Here is a 16,985-nt window from a genome sequence, read left to right as displayed (position 1 = left end):
TAGATCACAGTTTTGCACTGATCCAAATACACTGAGAGCTCCAGAAAGTTGTTAAGCAGATACTTACCTTTCCTACAGTGGAATTCGAGCTCAGTGTGCCATAGGGATGCCAAGATTTCATTTAAATCCTGTCGCTGTGGTGAACAGCAGCACCTGGTGGCTGTTGCCTGCCTCCATGTCCCTGAGGCAAGAACAGAATTTAGGAGCAACCAGAGACACCATCAGGGCTGCCTGCCCATGTGCTCCGTGTCCCCGGACACACACACCATCAGGGCTACCTGCCCATGTGCTCCGTGTCCCCGGACACACACACCATCAGGGCTACCTGCCCATGTGCTCCGTGTCCCCGGACACACACACCATCAGGGCTACCTGCCCATGTGCTCCGTGTCCCCGGACACACACATCATCAGGGCTACCTGCCCATGTGCTCCGTGTCCCCGGGCAGAGGCACCATCAGGGCTACCTGCCCATGTGCTCCATGTCCCCGGACACACACACCATCAGGGCTACCTGCCCATGTGCTCCGTGTCCCCGGACACACACACCATCAGGCTACCTGCCCATGTACTCCGTGTCCCCGGGCAGAGGCACCATCAGGACTACCTGGTCATGTGCTCCGTGTCCATGGGCCTCCCAGTGCTGTGGGTCCCAGGGTAGCACTGTTGGCAACAGCTGGGAGGGGGTCAGCAATGCAGGCTTGGGTCTTACCCAACTTCACCACCTTTGAACCCTGGCACTGTGCCACACGATTCCTCCAGGTGATTCCAATCCACACACAGGAGGAAATGGGTGCAGAGATATTTGGGCGCTTGTTCCAGGTTTCCTGATTGAGCCGTGGCTGAGGCAACACTGGGATGGAAGCAGCCCAATTTCTGAAGTCTGACATGGACTCGTTTCTGATGGGAGTCCTAAGTTCTGAGCAAGGGGAAACATGTTACACGCAAACCATCCAGCAGCCGGCCTCCCTGGCCCCTGGCACAAGGGGAGCCCCTGCCAGGAGCTCTCCTCCCCCGCAAAGCCTGCAGGACGCCTTCAGCTGTGAAAAGCACCTGCCCTCCAAGCCCCTTAAAATGCCAGGATTTTCCTGGGACTGTCTAGAAAGGCCCAGGTTTGTCACCAAGCCCACGGGATTCTTCAGTAGCGACTCAATGGGCTTTCTCCAAAGCAGCCACCAGTCTGCTCTCTTCTGCTATAGACACAAGGGGGCTCCAAATAGTTCCTGGGAAGTGGAGTTAAAAGATAAGATTAGTTTAATATCAAAAGCTTTTAAAATCCATAGATTTTTTTTCCCATAATAAACATTTTCTATGGACTTTTGAATCCCCCTTGGGAGGTTTAATCACCACGAGTTATCAGCCACTGGTGGAAATCTGATAAAACACCCTTTATTCCTGCAGGAATATCTTCTCTCAAACGCCTTTACAGGTGCTCATTAACTGGCTTTGCTTGAAATGTCAGGATGCAGAGAGAAGTGAAGTATGCACGATCCTCCCTGGTTGCCTGAGCACTGTGAGAGCAGCACCCTCTCCCTGCTCTGGTGCAGCAGCAGCTAAGGGAGCCGCGTCCCACCTCGAATGACCTCATTTACAGCCACACACGTCTGTCTTCTTGAAAACTGGACTGAATACAGACACATCTGTAACACAGTTTTCTGTTTCCTGTTACATTATTATAAATGTAGCAAAATGTATCCAGAAACATGCCAAACAAACTACTTGACGGTATTTACAAAAACATAAAAGACACCTGTCGCGGCTAGCTGAGCTGGTATAGTAGGCACGGCGAATGTCCGAGCGAAAAGCACCGACACACGGAGACCATGATGGTGTTAGAAGTGCTGGGAGCCGTCTTCCGGAGCCATCTCTCCGAGCCGTATCTCCCAAGCCTCTTTATTACCATATTATATCCTCTTTCCCCCAAGCCCATCAACAGGACAATAGGACGCCAATGAGTCTGCAAAGGCTAGGTGCTACTGCCGTAGGCCCGATTCCTGAGTGCTCAGCTTAAGGAATGTAAATCAACTCCTCAGCCCACAACAGACACCTACACTGAAACTCTGGGGCAAAATCATAAAGAGGTATTTCAGAGTCACTCAGCTTCGAAGCTGCCAGCCGTCCTGCGTCAGGTGTCCCCAGAGGATCCTCTCTGCGGAGTTGAAAGAATCAAACCAGGGCTGGAAGGATCAGCACTGAAGTTAACTGGATTAACTGCTCAACTGTGGGAAACTGACTCACGGTACAGGTGACTTCTTCCGAGGGACTCACCCATTGAAAGCATGGCGGATACCTCAACACTCGATCAGCTTTCGGATGATCTCCAAAGTAAACACTTCCCAGGTAGTGAACGGCTGCTGTACGAAAATTCAGCCGTTCCAAGTCACACTGCTGCAGCTCCTCGGGGCCGGGCGGATGATCACAAACTGCCCTAGACGCACCCTCCTTCTCCACACACACCCCTCAAGAGGGGGAGATGCCTCCTCGAAGAGATGAAAGGAGTTGCCCCAGAAAAAGCTGGAGCCCAAACTTTCCCCAGGTCTGTGCAACACCTGAGCCCTGCCCAGTCCCTTCCCAGGACCTTGGAGTTCTGCTCCCTCGAGACGCCAGAGCTGCCACCACAGGTCACCCGGGCCATTCCCTCGTGCTGCAATGTTTGATCTGCATTGTACACAAGCCTGTTTGTGACGGCTCAGACCTCAGGGAAACTGAAATGTTCCAGAGTTCAAAAGTCTACGGGCAGTTGCCTCTTGGCATCTCGTCTCGGAGGAAAGAAAATATAAGGGCTGCTGTGTGGGCAGGCCTGGCAGTTACCAGCACTGAAGAGAAAAAGTAACTGAATGCCAAACTCCTGTGACCACCTCCTCCCGCAAGGCCCCCCGGTGGGCAGGGAACCAGTGCACAAAGACAGGCCCACCACTAGGACCACCTCCTTCCGCAAGGCTCCCCGGTGGGCAGGGAGCCAGTGCACAAAGACAGGCCCACCCCTGGGACCACCTCCTTCTGCAAGGCTCCCCGGTGGGCAGGGAGCCAGTGCACAAAGACAGGCCCACCCCTGGGACCACCTCCTTCTGCAAGGCTCCCCGGTGGGCAGGGAGCCAGTGCACAAAGACAGGCCCACCACTAGGACCACCTCCTTCCGCAAGGCTCCCCGGTGGGCAGGGAGCCAGTGCACAAAGACAGGCCCACCCCTGGGACCACCTCCTTCTGCAAGGCTCCCCGGTGGGCAGGGAGCCAGTGCACAAAGACAGGCCCACCCCTGGGACCACCTCCTCCCGCAAGGCTCCCCGGTGGGCAGGGAGCCAGTGCACAAAGACAGGCCCACCAGATGCAAGTGGAACCAAGTTCTCATTTTATTCTGATGCTCACAGCAGTCACTCAGTCTTCACTGTTACTGAATCTGAAATAACGGCAGGTGCCACTTACCATGCGGGAAGAAGTTCTGAGTATGTTTAAAGATGTGTGCTTGGGTTTTTAAGCAAGGCATCTTAGGATCTCCTTGTGACCTGGAAGTCAAAAGCAGAAGTTGACAGGGCCCCTGCCTGTGCAGCCTCCCTCTAGCAGGAACCACGCTTGCTGGGGGCTGCAGGGGCGATTCAGGCTGGCGTGATGTGCCCGAAGCCAGGCGCTTTGATGCTGGGGATGTCATTCTTCCTATAGAAGTCGGCCTGCACATGGTTGGCACGGCGGACGTCCCGGTTCACCGGCTCCACTGGTTGGTGGATGCGCCTCCCATAGACAGAGGACGTCAGTACTCCCACAGGCCTCTCTTGTTCCTGGGGACATCAGCAAAATGACTAAGTCAGCATGTAGTGGACCTCAGCACAGTGGACCACCTGCCCTGCCCTGCCCAGGCCCCACCCTGCATGGGCCAAGTCATTGCCGGCACCCCTGTGTGCCGCTTCTGCCCAGCCATCACTGGGCTCTCCACGCTGACACCAGAGCCACGCCGGGAAGAGCTTAGACCCCGCTCCCTCCATCCAGTGTCACGGGCAGGTGTCAGGCCCTGGGTGCCTGGTACCCTGCCACTGCAGATCCAGGCCCTGCCCCTGCACTCCTCCCTCCCTACCCTCCTGCCTGTGCCTGCCTTCTCTGCTCTCTGACCCACCTGTCTCCAGCTCTGTCCTCCTTCACATCTTTCCATGTGTATGTCTGTGCCCTCTCTATGTCCATGCCCTTGAGTGTCTGTCTCTCTGCCCCTCTCTGAACCCCCCTCCCTCCGCCCTCTCTCTCTCTCTCTGCCCCCCCCATCTCTGTATCACTGTCCCTGTGTGTCTCTGGCTCTGCTCCCTCGCCCTCCTCTCTGTCCCCCATGTGTCTGTGTCTCTCTGTGGGTATCTCTGCGTTCCTTCCTCTTGTATCTGTGTGTGCTTCTGGCTCTCTGGCCTTGCCCCTCTCCCTCAGCATCTCTTGGCTTCTGTCTCCCCCCGCCCCACCACCTCCTGTTTCTCTGGCTCTATAGCTCTTTTCCTCTGTCCTTCGACTGTGTGTGTGTCTCTGTCCCTCTGTACCCTTCTCTGTGTCACTGTCTCTATTTCTCCGTGTATGTGTGTGTGTGTGTCACTCTGCTGTGTCTCTGCCCCCCAGATACTCACAGTAACACTTTCCCAGCCCCTGGGCCTTTGTTCCATCCACTTCCCCCTTCCTGGTCACCTGTCTGCTCCCACTGCTGCCCAGTGCCTCACACCATGCCAGCTGCCATGCCAAAGTTGCAGTCCTCCCTGGTGTCACGCTGTGCTCAAAAACCTCCGACTTGTGCAGTTTTGGACTTGGGGATGCTCTATACCCTGCATTTCGCTAACACGTTCTCTAGCTTTTCCTTTTCCCTCTTCCCCACCAGTTCTAAGAGGGTGGGAACTTGTCTATTACAACCCTAATTGCTCAGTGTTGAAGAGTGGATCCGATGCAGTGACATGCACTGTCTATGGGATCAGTCGTACCCAGTGGTCGCCCACCACTCGAGTTCCTATCACAGTGAAGAGGGTTCTGACAGTGGCAGCACGGCATTCCTAACCAGTAACCACACACGCCAACATCCGTGATTCCCACAGGAATCTCGTGTGCAGCATGCATGCTGGAGACTTCTGTGTGGACTTCTGGGCACAGGGCTTGCCTACTGGGCACCCAGCTCTATGCTAGCAGGCTGCCCTCTGGCAAATTGAGACAGATGGAGTCACAGCATGTGGAAGGGAGAAGCATCTCACCCGAAAGGCAGATGGGCCTGAGCAGGCTGGAGACACAACTCCCTGGCAGGGTCCCCAGCACCTGCCACGGTCCTGGGGGCTCCTTGCCTGGAAGCTTTCCTACCTCGGAGGTCACCCCCCTGTGCAGCTGAGTCGGCAAGAACCCCACCCCCAGCACCCTTTCAGAAAGCGATGAAAAGACCAAGGGAGAGCTGCAGTTCCTGTGGTCCCAGTGCCTTGGTAACCACAAAGCAGAATGGACAAGAGCCACGTAGAGACGTGCATAAAAGGGCTGAACAGACCAAATACACATGTGTATGCACACACAGGATGCCATGTGGATAACACAAACACATGTACATGCTAGTACTGCTAACATTAAACATGCATGCACGTACACACACTGGCACATGTGTGTCACACAATCAGGGCTGCACACACAACATGCACTGCACACTTACCCTTTCTTAGTTTGTTCACAACTTGCTACTGTTCCACCTTCGTATTACCTCCTTGTTGACATGAAGTCCCAGGCCGTTCGCGTGCTCTCTGTCATCTCGGTGCAATTTCTGATTATAGTCAAGTTGCCTCTTAAAAACGCAGTCATAGAGGGAAATAATTCCTGTCTGGGAAGAGAGAGTGAAAGCTGCCAGTTCACTAAAGGCCAAGCCAACGGAGCACAGAAGCCGACGTGCCTCACTCACTGCCGTCTGTGCAACCAGCAGCAAGTTAAACACAGCACTGGGCGCTGCACCCAGCGAAACCTTGCATGATCTGGCAGATGGAGGAGCCCAGGCCCCAGGGCACCCACTCCTTTGCAGGGTGGGAGATGCCCAGGCCCCAGGGCACCCACTCCCCTGTGGTGGGGTAGGGAGAAGCCCAGGCACCGTGGTGCCCGCTCCCCTGTGGTGGAATGGGGGAAACCCAGTGTGCGCTCCCCTGCAGGGTGGGAGATGCCCAGGTGCCACGATGCCCACTCCCTGTGGGGTGTCTCCACTGCTCCTCCTCTTCTTGTCATCACCACGTCCAAACTGGCCAGCAACCACGCTCTTAGTCACAACATGCTGGAGAGCATGAGCTTTATACATAACAGATGTATCTATCACAGCTGCTGCAGACAGGCTCACTGCCTGGCCAACGTCCCTCTGCTTTCCAGGTGGGGTCCTCTTGCAGGAAGGGGTCAGTGAGCTTTCCGGGACTGCTGTGGAGGGCACTGAGCCCCCATGGTCCCATCAGGCCCCAGGGCCCAGGCGGCAGTGACCAGCACACTGTAGTGAGGCTTCTGCACAGGAAACCTGCAGACTTCCTGGCCCTCCTCTCCAGCTAAGGGTGTTCCTGTTTGCTTCCTCCCCAATCGCTGCTGTTGGTGTTTCTCTGACGTCCTGTAATATGCTTGTGCTGCCAATACCCTAATACCAAGACCACACGAGGGGCCAGAAGTCACCGCCTCAGCCGCCAGCCCGTCGTCACATGGTCTACATGCAAACCCCACTCCTGAGAGACAAACACATTCTCTGAGGGCCAGCGCTATGGTGTTAGCAGGTTAAACTGTCCCATGCAGATGCCAGTTTGAGTCCCAGCTCCTCCACTTTTGATCTATCTCCTGCTGATGGCCTGGGAAAGTAGCTAAGGATGGACCAACTGCTTGGCCACTGCACCCATGTGAGATACCTGGCTTTGGCCTGGCCCAGCTTTGGCCATCGCAGTCATTTGAGGAGTGAACAAGAATATGAACGGCCCCACTCTAGCTCTGCCTTCCAAATAAACAAATCTTAAATTTTAAAAAAAATTTTCTCTATAATCATGTTTATGCATAATCATGTTTATGCATAATACACCCACATACATACTACACGCACAGTTCTGATGGATTAGAAAATGATTCCACTAACAGAGCTATCATGTAACCTCTCCATTTTCTCATCTCAACTTCCTCTGAATAAAACAGTGACTCTGCTATGTGTGGTCTCTAGCAAGCACAAGGGACTTGCAGCACTACTCTCCAGTCCCCCTCATGCGCGCCGGCTTGTCGCTTCCATCACTCCTGCTGCCTAAGCCCCCAGTGTCTCTCCGCATGGTCCGAGAGCAGGACAGCACTCCCTGATGCTTCGTGGCTGTAGGTTCTGCTCTGCTGGCCACACTAAGACTGTTGGCTCCAACCATGTGAGACAGAGGTCATGTCAGAACACACAGGAGCCTGCGGCACCCAGAATCCCATGCCACCCTGGGGACAGCCAGACAGCCCAGCTCAGCCTGTAACAGAGTGACTGTCACATGCCCCATATGTGCTCCTGCAGAGGGAGAAGAGGAGATAACTCAGCATGCTGACTGCCATCAGGTCAGGGACAAACACGGCCTGTCAGAACAACTGTCTGAAGGTTCCCAGAACACCCCAGGGCAGCAAGCAGGTGCAGGGCAGTCACTGCCGCTTGACCCCAGGGTCCCACGAACTCAGCCACATTTTCTAACATGGGGGAGGGAAGGCACGCCCCTCCAGGAGCCATGGCTCCTGCCCCCGAGCCAACACCGGTCACTTCATGAGGTTTCTCTTCTGGACTCCCACTCAGGCCCATCACCAGAAGGCATCCCACAACATACACGGTACAGCCAGCCCATGAACTCAGAGGGTTCAAGATCAACAGAGAATGCATTCATCATTCAGCATTTGGTGCTGGGAAAATGGACCAGTTCTTTGGGTCTTCACGTTGCATGATGGATAAAAGTTCTGGATAGATCAGAAAAACAAATGGATAAGGAAATTCTTCAGAAATGTTGTGGGGTGTGAGAAAAATCACATCAGACAAGTCTAGGATGTATTAAGGAGTCTTCATTAACCAAGCTTGGTGATGGCAGGGCCCACTAGAAATTAGCAAATGCCAAGTCACTGTGACAATCCAATCTGAATTGAAACCCTGAGAGGAACAAATGGTCATTGTCCTGAAGTCCCTCAGTTAAACTGAAGACCAACTCCCCCAGCAATATCAAATATCCTAAGAAATGTGCAACAGACAACCTAGACATACTTAAAGCTATAAACTTTCACTTTTCCCTGGCTCCTCTGCCCACATTCCATTACTTCTAGGCCTCCCCTCTCCTGGAACTCTTGTAAGTACACACATTAGAATGACAGACATCTTGGCATTTGCATCTTCACAGACTCACCCGAGCAGTGAACACAGGATGAGGACTACAGACATACAGGGGCCATGTTGAGGGACTACCTGTCCTGGGAATCTGTCTGCAGGAAGCCAGACAGCAAGTGTTTCCTGGGGAGGCCGACAATAGCAGTGTAAGAGCCACAGGAGCAAGTGATTAAGAGAGCGAGCCCCTCCCTGTCCTGGGCCTTTATAGAGGCCGCCCCCTCTCAGGTTCCAGGTGGAAAGAAAGGATCCCACATAGTTGGGAGAGGCATGGCTTCCAAGCTTGTGACCCTGGACCAGCTGCCTGAGACCACAACAGAAACACATCCTGCACAAAATTGCAATGAGGGGGCATGTTGGGCACATCAAACGGTCACTTCCAATACACAGGACATGCGCTCATTAGACTTGAGGTTTTTCAGAACCACATGAAGACAGAGCAAAGAAAGCTCATTGCATATACACCAGACGCAGGGAATGTAGCAGCAATGACAGGTGCCAGCCTTTTCCCTGCAGAGGGACACCAGTGGCCAGAAGGCAGTCAGTCCCACTAAGGCCCAGTGTGCCAGCCAGCTGGGGACGGTGAGAGGTCAGAGCCTGTAGAGGTGCCCACTGACCCTCTGGGCAAAGATTCCGACATCAGAGCTTGCTTCCTCGGTGATGTTCAGAGCTCCACGCCAGGCCAAGGGAAGGCCAGCCAGCTGGAAGGCAAGAGCCACCTCTGTGTCACCAGCCGCCACAAACAGTATTTCCAACTTGGTCCCAACAGCAGAGACAGTTTTGTGGTCTCTGGAACCCCTCAGCACCTGACCCACTCTGTGCCACAAATGGGTTTGGAGGTGATCCCCTCAAAGAGTAACTCTAAGGAAACCACACCCACAGTGCGAGAGGAGCCCTTCTCCTGCACCCAGAGAGCTAGGGGTGCCTGCTGGCCCCTCAGTCCCCAGAGTACTCCCTGCAGCTGGGCAGCCTCGCCCAGGTCCGAGAGGGCAGGATGAACACGGGGAAGCAGGTTCCCAGGGAGTCATGGGGCTTGGCGTTCTTCTGCATAAGCTCTCCTTCAGGACAAGGACCCCAGGGTTCCTGGGCTCATCCTGGGAGGAAGGAGTTGAACCGAGGAGACAGCAGCTACAATGGCCCATGCACTTTGCTCCTGGGCTTCTCCGCGGCCTGCTTAGGCCTTCTGCTAGCTGCACGGGTACCACCATGGGCCGCGGGCCACAGGACTAAGTTGTCAAGAGTCTACTTCATCTCGCTCTCTGCCAGGAACCCCTCTGCTGCAGTGAACAGCATCCTACACAGCTGTTCTCCGTGAAGGCTTGGCATATTCAGGACTTTCCACAGTAAAAACTATTTCCCAGCATTGAACCATAAAGATAAAAAGAAAAACAAAAAAGATATCACAAGTACAGTTCACCTCACTCAGCAATACGCCTATCCAACTCCAAGACGAAAACCTGCCTCGGCCCACATCTTCACACCAGTCTCTCATATTCCCTTCCCTTCTTTGTAGCTTAAAGCATAGCGACATTAATAAAAGATGCAATCGCAAAACAGGGCTTTGAGTTGGCTGCTCCTTGGTGATCAGATCTCTCAAGGAACTGCCTCCGTTTCACTCATAATGCTGTTTTTAGAAATCAAAGCAAAACAGAAACATCCATTTTCCTCCAGCAACCTGACCTCAGGACAGATACCATCTAAACCACCCTCACCTGCTAGATCTCCAGCAGAGAACAGGGACCAGGAACTAGAGATTGGGCCCAGGTGATACGGTAGACAGGGTCACCATTGGAAGCCAGACCTCGCCTACCGTATTTAACCCGACCTGCCCAGCTGTCAAACGACTCCTTCCCCAGCTGACACCTGGGGGCAACATGACATAACCACTCCACTTTCCAAGCTCCTAAGTCTCCCAGGAGGAGGCTGGGCTCCCTCTGTCTCTCTCTGGACCCAGAGCATGGAAGGTAGAAACATGTCTTCCACACTTCCCACTGAATATTGTGGGGCTGAGATTAAGGGCGGTTTATTCAAACTAACCTAGGCTCCCAGCCGCCGCCCCAGTCCCAGCCACCGCGGCCGCAGCAGCAACAGCCACAGCAGAGCAGGAGGTTCAACAGCACAGGGCTTTCATACATTTCAGACCAACTCCACAGAACTATATAGTCACGAATAGTCAGTTTATCTGTTAACTTTTAAAAAGAGCAAGTTGGCCGGCTTCTATTGGTGGGTTTGAAGCAAGCAACTTTGAAAAAGTACCAACTGGTAGGCAATAGGGCAGTGAGTGATAGGGCAGGGACCTCCTTCCTGAGGAGTGCTCTGCCCACCTGACCTGCCAGGTGTCACGCACACCACCAGGCCTGGAGTTCACACAGCCCCCAGCCAAGCAAGCAAGGTAAAAACCACAAAAGCAGAAAACACTGAGGTTCTTCAATATGACCCACGTGTGTCTGACTCATCACCTTTTAAACAAACTTTAACACTTAATAAGCTGCATTTGTGCCTGTACTTAAATTCTTTTTAAGGAAAAGAACCTAGAAAAGGAATATTAAGCCCAACCTAGCCCACACCCCAACACTCAGGAAAGTCTGCCAATCAACAGAAGCCACTCAGGAACTTGGCCACGCCCAGCCAGTGTCCACAGCGCATCTGCAGAGAGGAAGGAAGGAAGGACTGTGCTTCCAGTAGTTCCACTGACAATTCTTGGTGAGGAAGCAAAGGAAAATGGCGGAAGCTCCATGGGACAGGAGGACAGAGCGCTGGAGTGCCAGCAGCGGTGGGCAATGAGCCGCAGCTCCCCATTACCCCGAGTTAGAATCACTACTGCATGGCCCACCACACAGAAGAGGCCGGGACACAGAGTGCGACCAGAGTAACCAGACATGTTGCTTGGCATAGATTCTCACGATCCACACTGACTCCAGGTTCAGGCAGAGGCCAGAGTACGGGAAAGATCACGGAGGGTCATCACGGGGGAGGAACATACTTCATCCTCCCTGCCCCCGGGTACCCAAGAAGCCACGTGTTGAAGACGCACAGTCCTGTGGCTGCAGCAGCCATGGCATACGCTGGATTCTGTGCTGAACCAACCAACTGGTGGCTCCATCAAAAAGACCAATCTGTGCCCCTCAGTGACTCAGCCAGGGCAAGCAGCCTGACCAGGTGGGACTTGCTCACCTGCACTGCACCCACCAAATAGCCCTGAGCAGAGAAGCCATGTGACCCACTAAAGTGAAACATGCAGTGACAGCTGGAGAGGAGTGGCTGCCCGCTACAGCTGCAGCAGACTCCTGTGGCTGAGGGAAGTTTCAGCACTGTGGGGGTCTTCTGCACAGACTGGGAAGTCAACGACTCCACAATAGTGTGTAGCTGGGTTTTGGGCACATTGACAACCACACAGAGCTGCCACGTGTGGGGCTTCTAGCCACTGTGGGCTAACCTCGGGCACCGACCACCTCTAAAGGGCAAGGCAGGCAGTGATTTCACAGCCAGCATCACTGCCTTTCCTGGCTCACAAGAGGAGACTCACCATGCCCAACCTGGGTGTCATCCTGCACTCTCACCCCACTCTCAAGCACCAGGTCACACCTCCAGATATCTAGCGATGGAGCAGTCATCCTACCATGCCACAAAAACACAGCTCCAAGAGAAGACCCATCAGAGGAGTAAGACTAAAACTGGTGTTGGTAGGAATGGCTAAAAGTAGCAGAAACACACAAGAAACATCAACAAAAGGAGACAAACACAATTCCCCCAAAGGAAAACACCGCCACTCTACCTCCTTCCACGGGATGATGACCCAGTCATTCAGGGCATCTCTGCTCCTGGCTGGTTGGCCCCAGGAAGATGCAGTTCTTTATGAGATTGGTCAACTTAAGAACAAACTGGGACCAGCGATTCCACCCACCCCTTCTCCCTTGCTCCTGGAAGGGGTAATTACGCTGCCCTACTGTTTCCCTGGGGCCCCGCTGCTGTGCCTGTGCAGGTCAACCTGCCCACTTGTTCCCTGGCCATGAACTGCAGTGTCCACAGCCCAGGTGCCCAGAATCCTCAGGATGTCCAGCAGACTGGCCTTCACCTGCTTCATCCTGTGTCCTACTCTCTACGGCTTCAGGGTTGTATTTACCGGAACTCTCTAAATGGCATATTCTGAATGTCAACTACCACGGACCAACACGACACAGCAAGTCTCCTTACTCTTTTGACAATTCTTCTCATTTGGGGCATTAGTATTTGTATACTTTGTATTGATTAAAAACTAGTAGAAAGTCCTATGAGCACCGCATACTTAAAATGAAAAAAATCACCAAGTGAGATGATTTATCGTTACAGTTCTCTAAAAGCCTGTAGCTCCCGGGAGGAAGTGAGTAAAGGCTTGGAAACCACTGCTCTAAGTCCTCCTCCTGTTTGTGCTGTGAGAATCCAAGCCTAGGGGAGCCAGCAGACAGGCTGTAGGGCAAACATGCCTCTGTCCTCTGCCCAGGACTGCTTCCTTACAGGGAGCAGCTGGGGTCACCTGGGCTACCTCGGGAAGCACCACAGGTGGGAGGAGGGGAGGTTCAACAGCGCAAAAGGCAGCGGGAGATATGGAATCTAGTTGTGTGCCAGGCTGGCTCCCTCTGAGGGCAGGGAGAGGACGGCTCCAGGCTGTGCTCCGAACTCTCTGAAATGTGTGTCTCACAAGGACGCCCATGATGCTGGATTAGGGCTTAGCCCAGACCCTCAGTCTGATCACTTCCGTGTAATCCTCTTCAGATAAGCTCAAGCTCTAGGATACAAAGAACCAGGACTCCAACCCACCCATCTACCCGCACCAGCACCTCAGCCTGCTTCCTGAGTGGGCTACGGCCTTCCACTTGAAGAGAAACACACACACACACACACACACGACCTCAAGGGGACTAATGTGAGGTCCAGGCTGTGGAGGGAGGGAGGAGTGAATCCAAACCGTCTGATGTAAAAGCAGGACGCAGCCCCTTGTCTGTCCCTTGGCACGAGGTGCCCTTGCCTGCCCTTCATCACTGACCTAGGCAGTGATCCAGGGACTGACAAGGTTCCAGCCACCAGAGTCAAGGATTTACTTCCTTTTCCAACAGATGAGACCCTGGATGGCCAGTGTTGTCCCAGGGCGATTTGTGTAGAATTCTAGGTCTGTCTCCTTCCAGGTCTGCAATTACCAGATGGGCCCCACCTGACCACCACAAACCCAGTGCAGAGAATAGCATCACTGACTGAAGGCGGCAAGCTCCACTGCTCAACCAGGAACTTGGACATGAATTGGTCACAAGTCCCTCAGCCCCACTTCCAATCCATAAGAACCTTCCTCCTTAACTCTTTACACTGATTAGGAATTAAGCAACAGCTGCCCAGCTCCGTGCTCTGTACTTTGCAATGAATACCTGATTTCTTCCGCCAGCCCTGTCAGTGATTGGTTTTCTGTGTTAGCACACCTATGTAGGGGTTCTTGTACAATGCCTCCAACCAGACTGGGGTGTTGTTCAGGAACAGTTTGACCGCAAGCAGACTGCACTTCTGACTGGGCTTCTCGCCCATGGCATGCCAGTCCTGGCAACTGTCCAGCAGCTGCTGGAATACTTGTCTTAAGGACAGCTCCAAGTGGCTGACTGCTGAGCAGATACTGTTGGCCTAATGCATTGCTATGTGGAAGCAACTAGGTCTGCATTCAGTTTAAGATCTAGAGAGATGTCTCCGGTGAGTAGCAATCTCATGCAAGACGATGCCAAGTGAGGCCAGGTCCACTGCCTCAGGCGTCTGATGCTGGGTCAGCCCAGCCCAGCTCAGCCCAGCCTATCGGTCCAGCTAGGCACTGCTCAGCCCAGCTGGGATATTTTCAAACTTACTGGTCTCCATCAAATGCCACATCTCCAGTTGGACAAGGATATTTTCACTCACCAGTCCCTACCAAATATACAATACTGCCTGTGTGCTACTCCCGCCATCAGAGACAGGCCAGAGGAAAATTCCACCAAAATTCAACACACTCCCACCAACAGAGAAACTTAGAGAAGTTGTCTCTTCAAGAAACACTTCTGAGTGAGAAACAAAATAAACAGAACCAGACACTTGAGGCCAACAGGGTGGCTTCCACTCACTGCACTCGAATCAAGCTCCGTCATGCCTGCAACTGTCCCCTGGCTTTCTGTCTGTACCAAGCTGAGGGAAGAGCCGACAGCTCTGGGAGTACCAGGGTGCTCTCTTGCGCTCCAGGAGAGCTTTCCCACTAATTTGGTTCAGCTGTGACTGGACATTGGGTTTAAAGGAATGTCTTCTTCTTAGAGCTAGAGACAGCACTGCTTTGAGAACTTTGGTCAGCTGGGATTGGACGCTGGACAGGAAGACCCCTGCCTCCTGGAGTTAGAGATCACGGTGTGGACAGGATGCTTTGTAGGTTCCACAGTTCATTTTGTAATGCTTGAACAGATCCAGGGCAGGAGTTGCCACTGTGAAGCGGAGCACTGTTCCAACACACACCTGAAGGTGTATTTTGTAAAATCAAGAAATGTTGGTTTACATCTATAAAAGAAAAAAGGTGTTTTTTTTTCCAGTAACACTGGTTGGCCTCAGCCCTCCCGAGAAGGGATGAGACACGGTCACTTCGGAGTCTCTGTTTTGGCCAACTCTTCCAGCCAGTTGCTACACCAAAGTGAGCTAACAGACCAGCTCAGAGAAATGGTTCGGGCACACGCTGCCGGCTCTCAGCCCCTTTGCCTGTGTGCCAAGTACAATGAACCAACCTTCACAGTGTTAGCTGTGTTTGTCTCAGGCAGACTTTTTAAGTCATCTAGGGATACTTGCTAAGCATAGATTAGGCAAAGGTCAATGAAATACATGATTCTAAATGTAAACTTAACAACTCTTACCCTCTTAAACACTAGAACAACTATGCAGATTAGCAAACAGGATTCTATCAATTGTTCATATAAGGCAAATCATTCAAGACTAAAAATAACTAAGGTAGGAATCTGACATGCTCTTTTCTACAGAAAATGTTTTAGAGATTTTTATAGGATTATTTCAAAATTTAAAGAAGGAAATCAGCAGATGGAAGAAGATTACAGCGTGAAAATGTGTTTAAAAGAAACAATTCTTTGACTAAAGAGCGCCGGGCTGGTGTGGCAGTGCAACAGGCTAACCCTCTGCCCGCTAACAGCTGCATCCCATGTGGGCCCTGGCTTGTGTGCTGGCTGCTCCACTTCTAAACCAGCTCTCTACCTGCCGCCTACGCCCAGTGGGAGACCCTTAAAGAAGCTCCTGGCGCCAGGTCGGTCCATCTCCAGCTGTTCTGTCCATCTGGAGAGTGAACCAGTGGATGGAACACCTCTCCATCTCTGCTTCTCTCTGTAAAGCTGCCTTTCACAAAGAAAAAGAAAAATAATAATAATAACATCAGTGCCGCCGCAATGGCTCAGCTAGCTAATCCTCCACCTCCAAGCACCAGCATTCCATTTGGGTGCAAGTTCATGTCCTGGCCGCTCCACTTCCCAGCCAGTTCCTTGTTTGTGGCCGGAAGCCTTGGAACGCGCTATACCCATGTGAGACACCCAGAAGAAACTCCTGGCTTTGAGTAAGCTCAGCTCCAGTCATTGCAGCCATTTGGGGGACCGGAGGAGCACCTGACCCTGGGCCTGGCCAGAACCCCCTACCACAGGCACGCTTGCAGAGCAGCACCCCCTGCAGGAGTCCGGCAGGTACCACGCAGTCACGGGCCTGCCCAGTCACACCTGGCGCAGCCTCGGACCCTGCCCCAGGTCCTGGACCAAGGGCACCTTATGGTCCTGGCAGTGAGTCAACTGCTCTTTCGGGATTCAGACGCCAGGCAGCAGCCCTCCTCCCGCACTCACCCGCGGTCGGTCACAGGTGAGGCCCCCTGGCCGCCGCACCCAGCAAGCGCGCCCCCCAGTCCCCGCAGCCGCTCCCCTCTCGGTCCCCTCCACGCCCGCCTCCCTCCCTCGCACCTGGCACTGGCGGTAGTAGTACCTGTACTCCTTGGGGTCCGTGCGCCGCGGCGGGACGTAGCTGAAGGCAGACAGCGCCGAGATGGGCAGCGGCCGCGGCCTGGCCCGCAGCTTGGAGGCCGTGATCTCCTCCTTGTCCTCCAGGCCATCCGGGTCCATGGCCCCCTCCCCGTCGTGTTCCGTTCCGCCTGTCCCGGGGCCTCGGTCCGCGTCCGCTCGCTGCCCAGCGCCGGCGTTCGGCCGTTGCCTGGACACCGCGGTCTGCCAAGGGCGGCGGCCCCGAGACGCGGGCGATTCCCGCTGCTCCCGCGAGCCCCGACGCTCCACGCACTCGCTGGCCACCTGCCGCTTGTAAAGCGCAGGTGAAAGTCTGCAGCCGCCGCGGGCGGGACCCCGGGCCTGCGTGCACTAACTTGTTAACTTACGGGCTGTGCGTGCGCAGAAGGGAAGGCCACAGGGAGACTGCGGGTATTGGGGTGTCGGCGCCACGGGGCTGGATGGTGAGAGGCTGGGGGGGTGGTTGGGGTCCGCACCTCACCAAGCTCCTGAGGCAGGGCCGGTCCGAGGGGTGGACGGGTAGAGAGGGTGGGGCTTCGTTGGGGGGCGGGTCCTGGCGGCGCCTCTCCCTAGTCTCTTTGCAATCAGTCTTGAAAAATGAAAACCCCTGAGGCTCCTCAGTGGCTGACGTTCAGA

The 16,985-nt window shown here is 53.9% G+C and overlaps 1 protein-coding gene across 1 annotated transcript; it reads right to left on the bottom strand.

Moving 5' to 3' along the window:
- Positions 1-3,325: 3,325 nt before the first annotated feature.
- LOC101527904 (cilia- and flagella-associated protein 90-like) lies at positions 3,326-16,451 on the bottom strand. Its single transcript, XM_058668405.1, has 3 exons — positions 16,293-16,451; positions 5,689-5,805; positions 3,326-3,772 (listed from the first exon to the last, which is right to left on the bottom strand). The coding sequence occupies exons 1-3, from the start codon at positions 16,449-16,451 to the stop codon at positions 3,593-3,595; spliced, it is 456 nt and encodes a 151-aa protein (XP_058524388.1). The 3' UTR covers positions 3,326-3,592.
- Between the last annotated feature and the right edge of the window lie 534 nt (positions 16,452-16,985).

Source organism: Ochotona princeps, chromosome 9 (assembly GCF_030435755.1).
Source record: "Ochotona princeps isolate mOchPri1 chromosome 9, mOchPri1.hap1, whole genome shotgun sequence".
Taxonomy (NCBI): domain Eukaryota; kingdom Metazoa; phylum Chordata; class Mammalia; order Lagomorpha; family Ochotonidae; genus Ochotona; species Ochotona princeps.
This window is presented reverse-complemented; position numbering and strand designations above follow the sequence as displayed.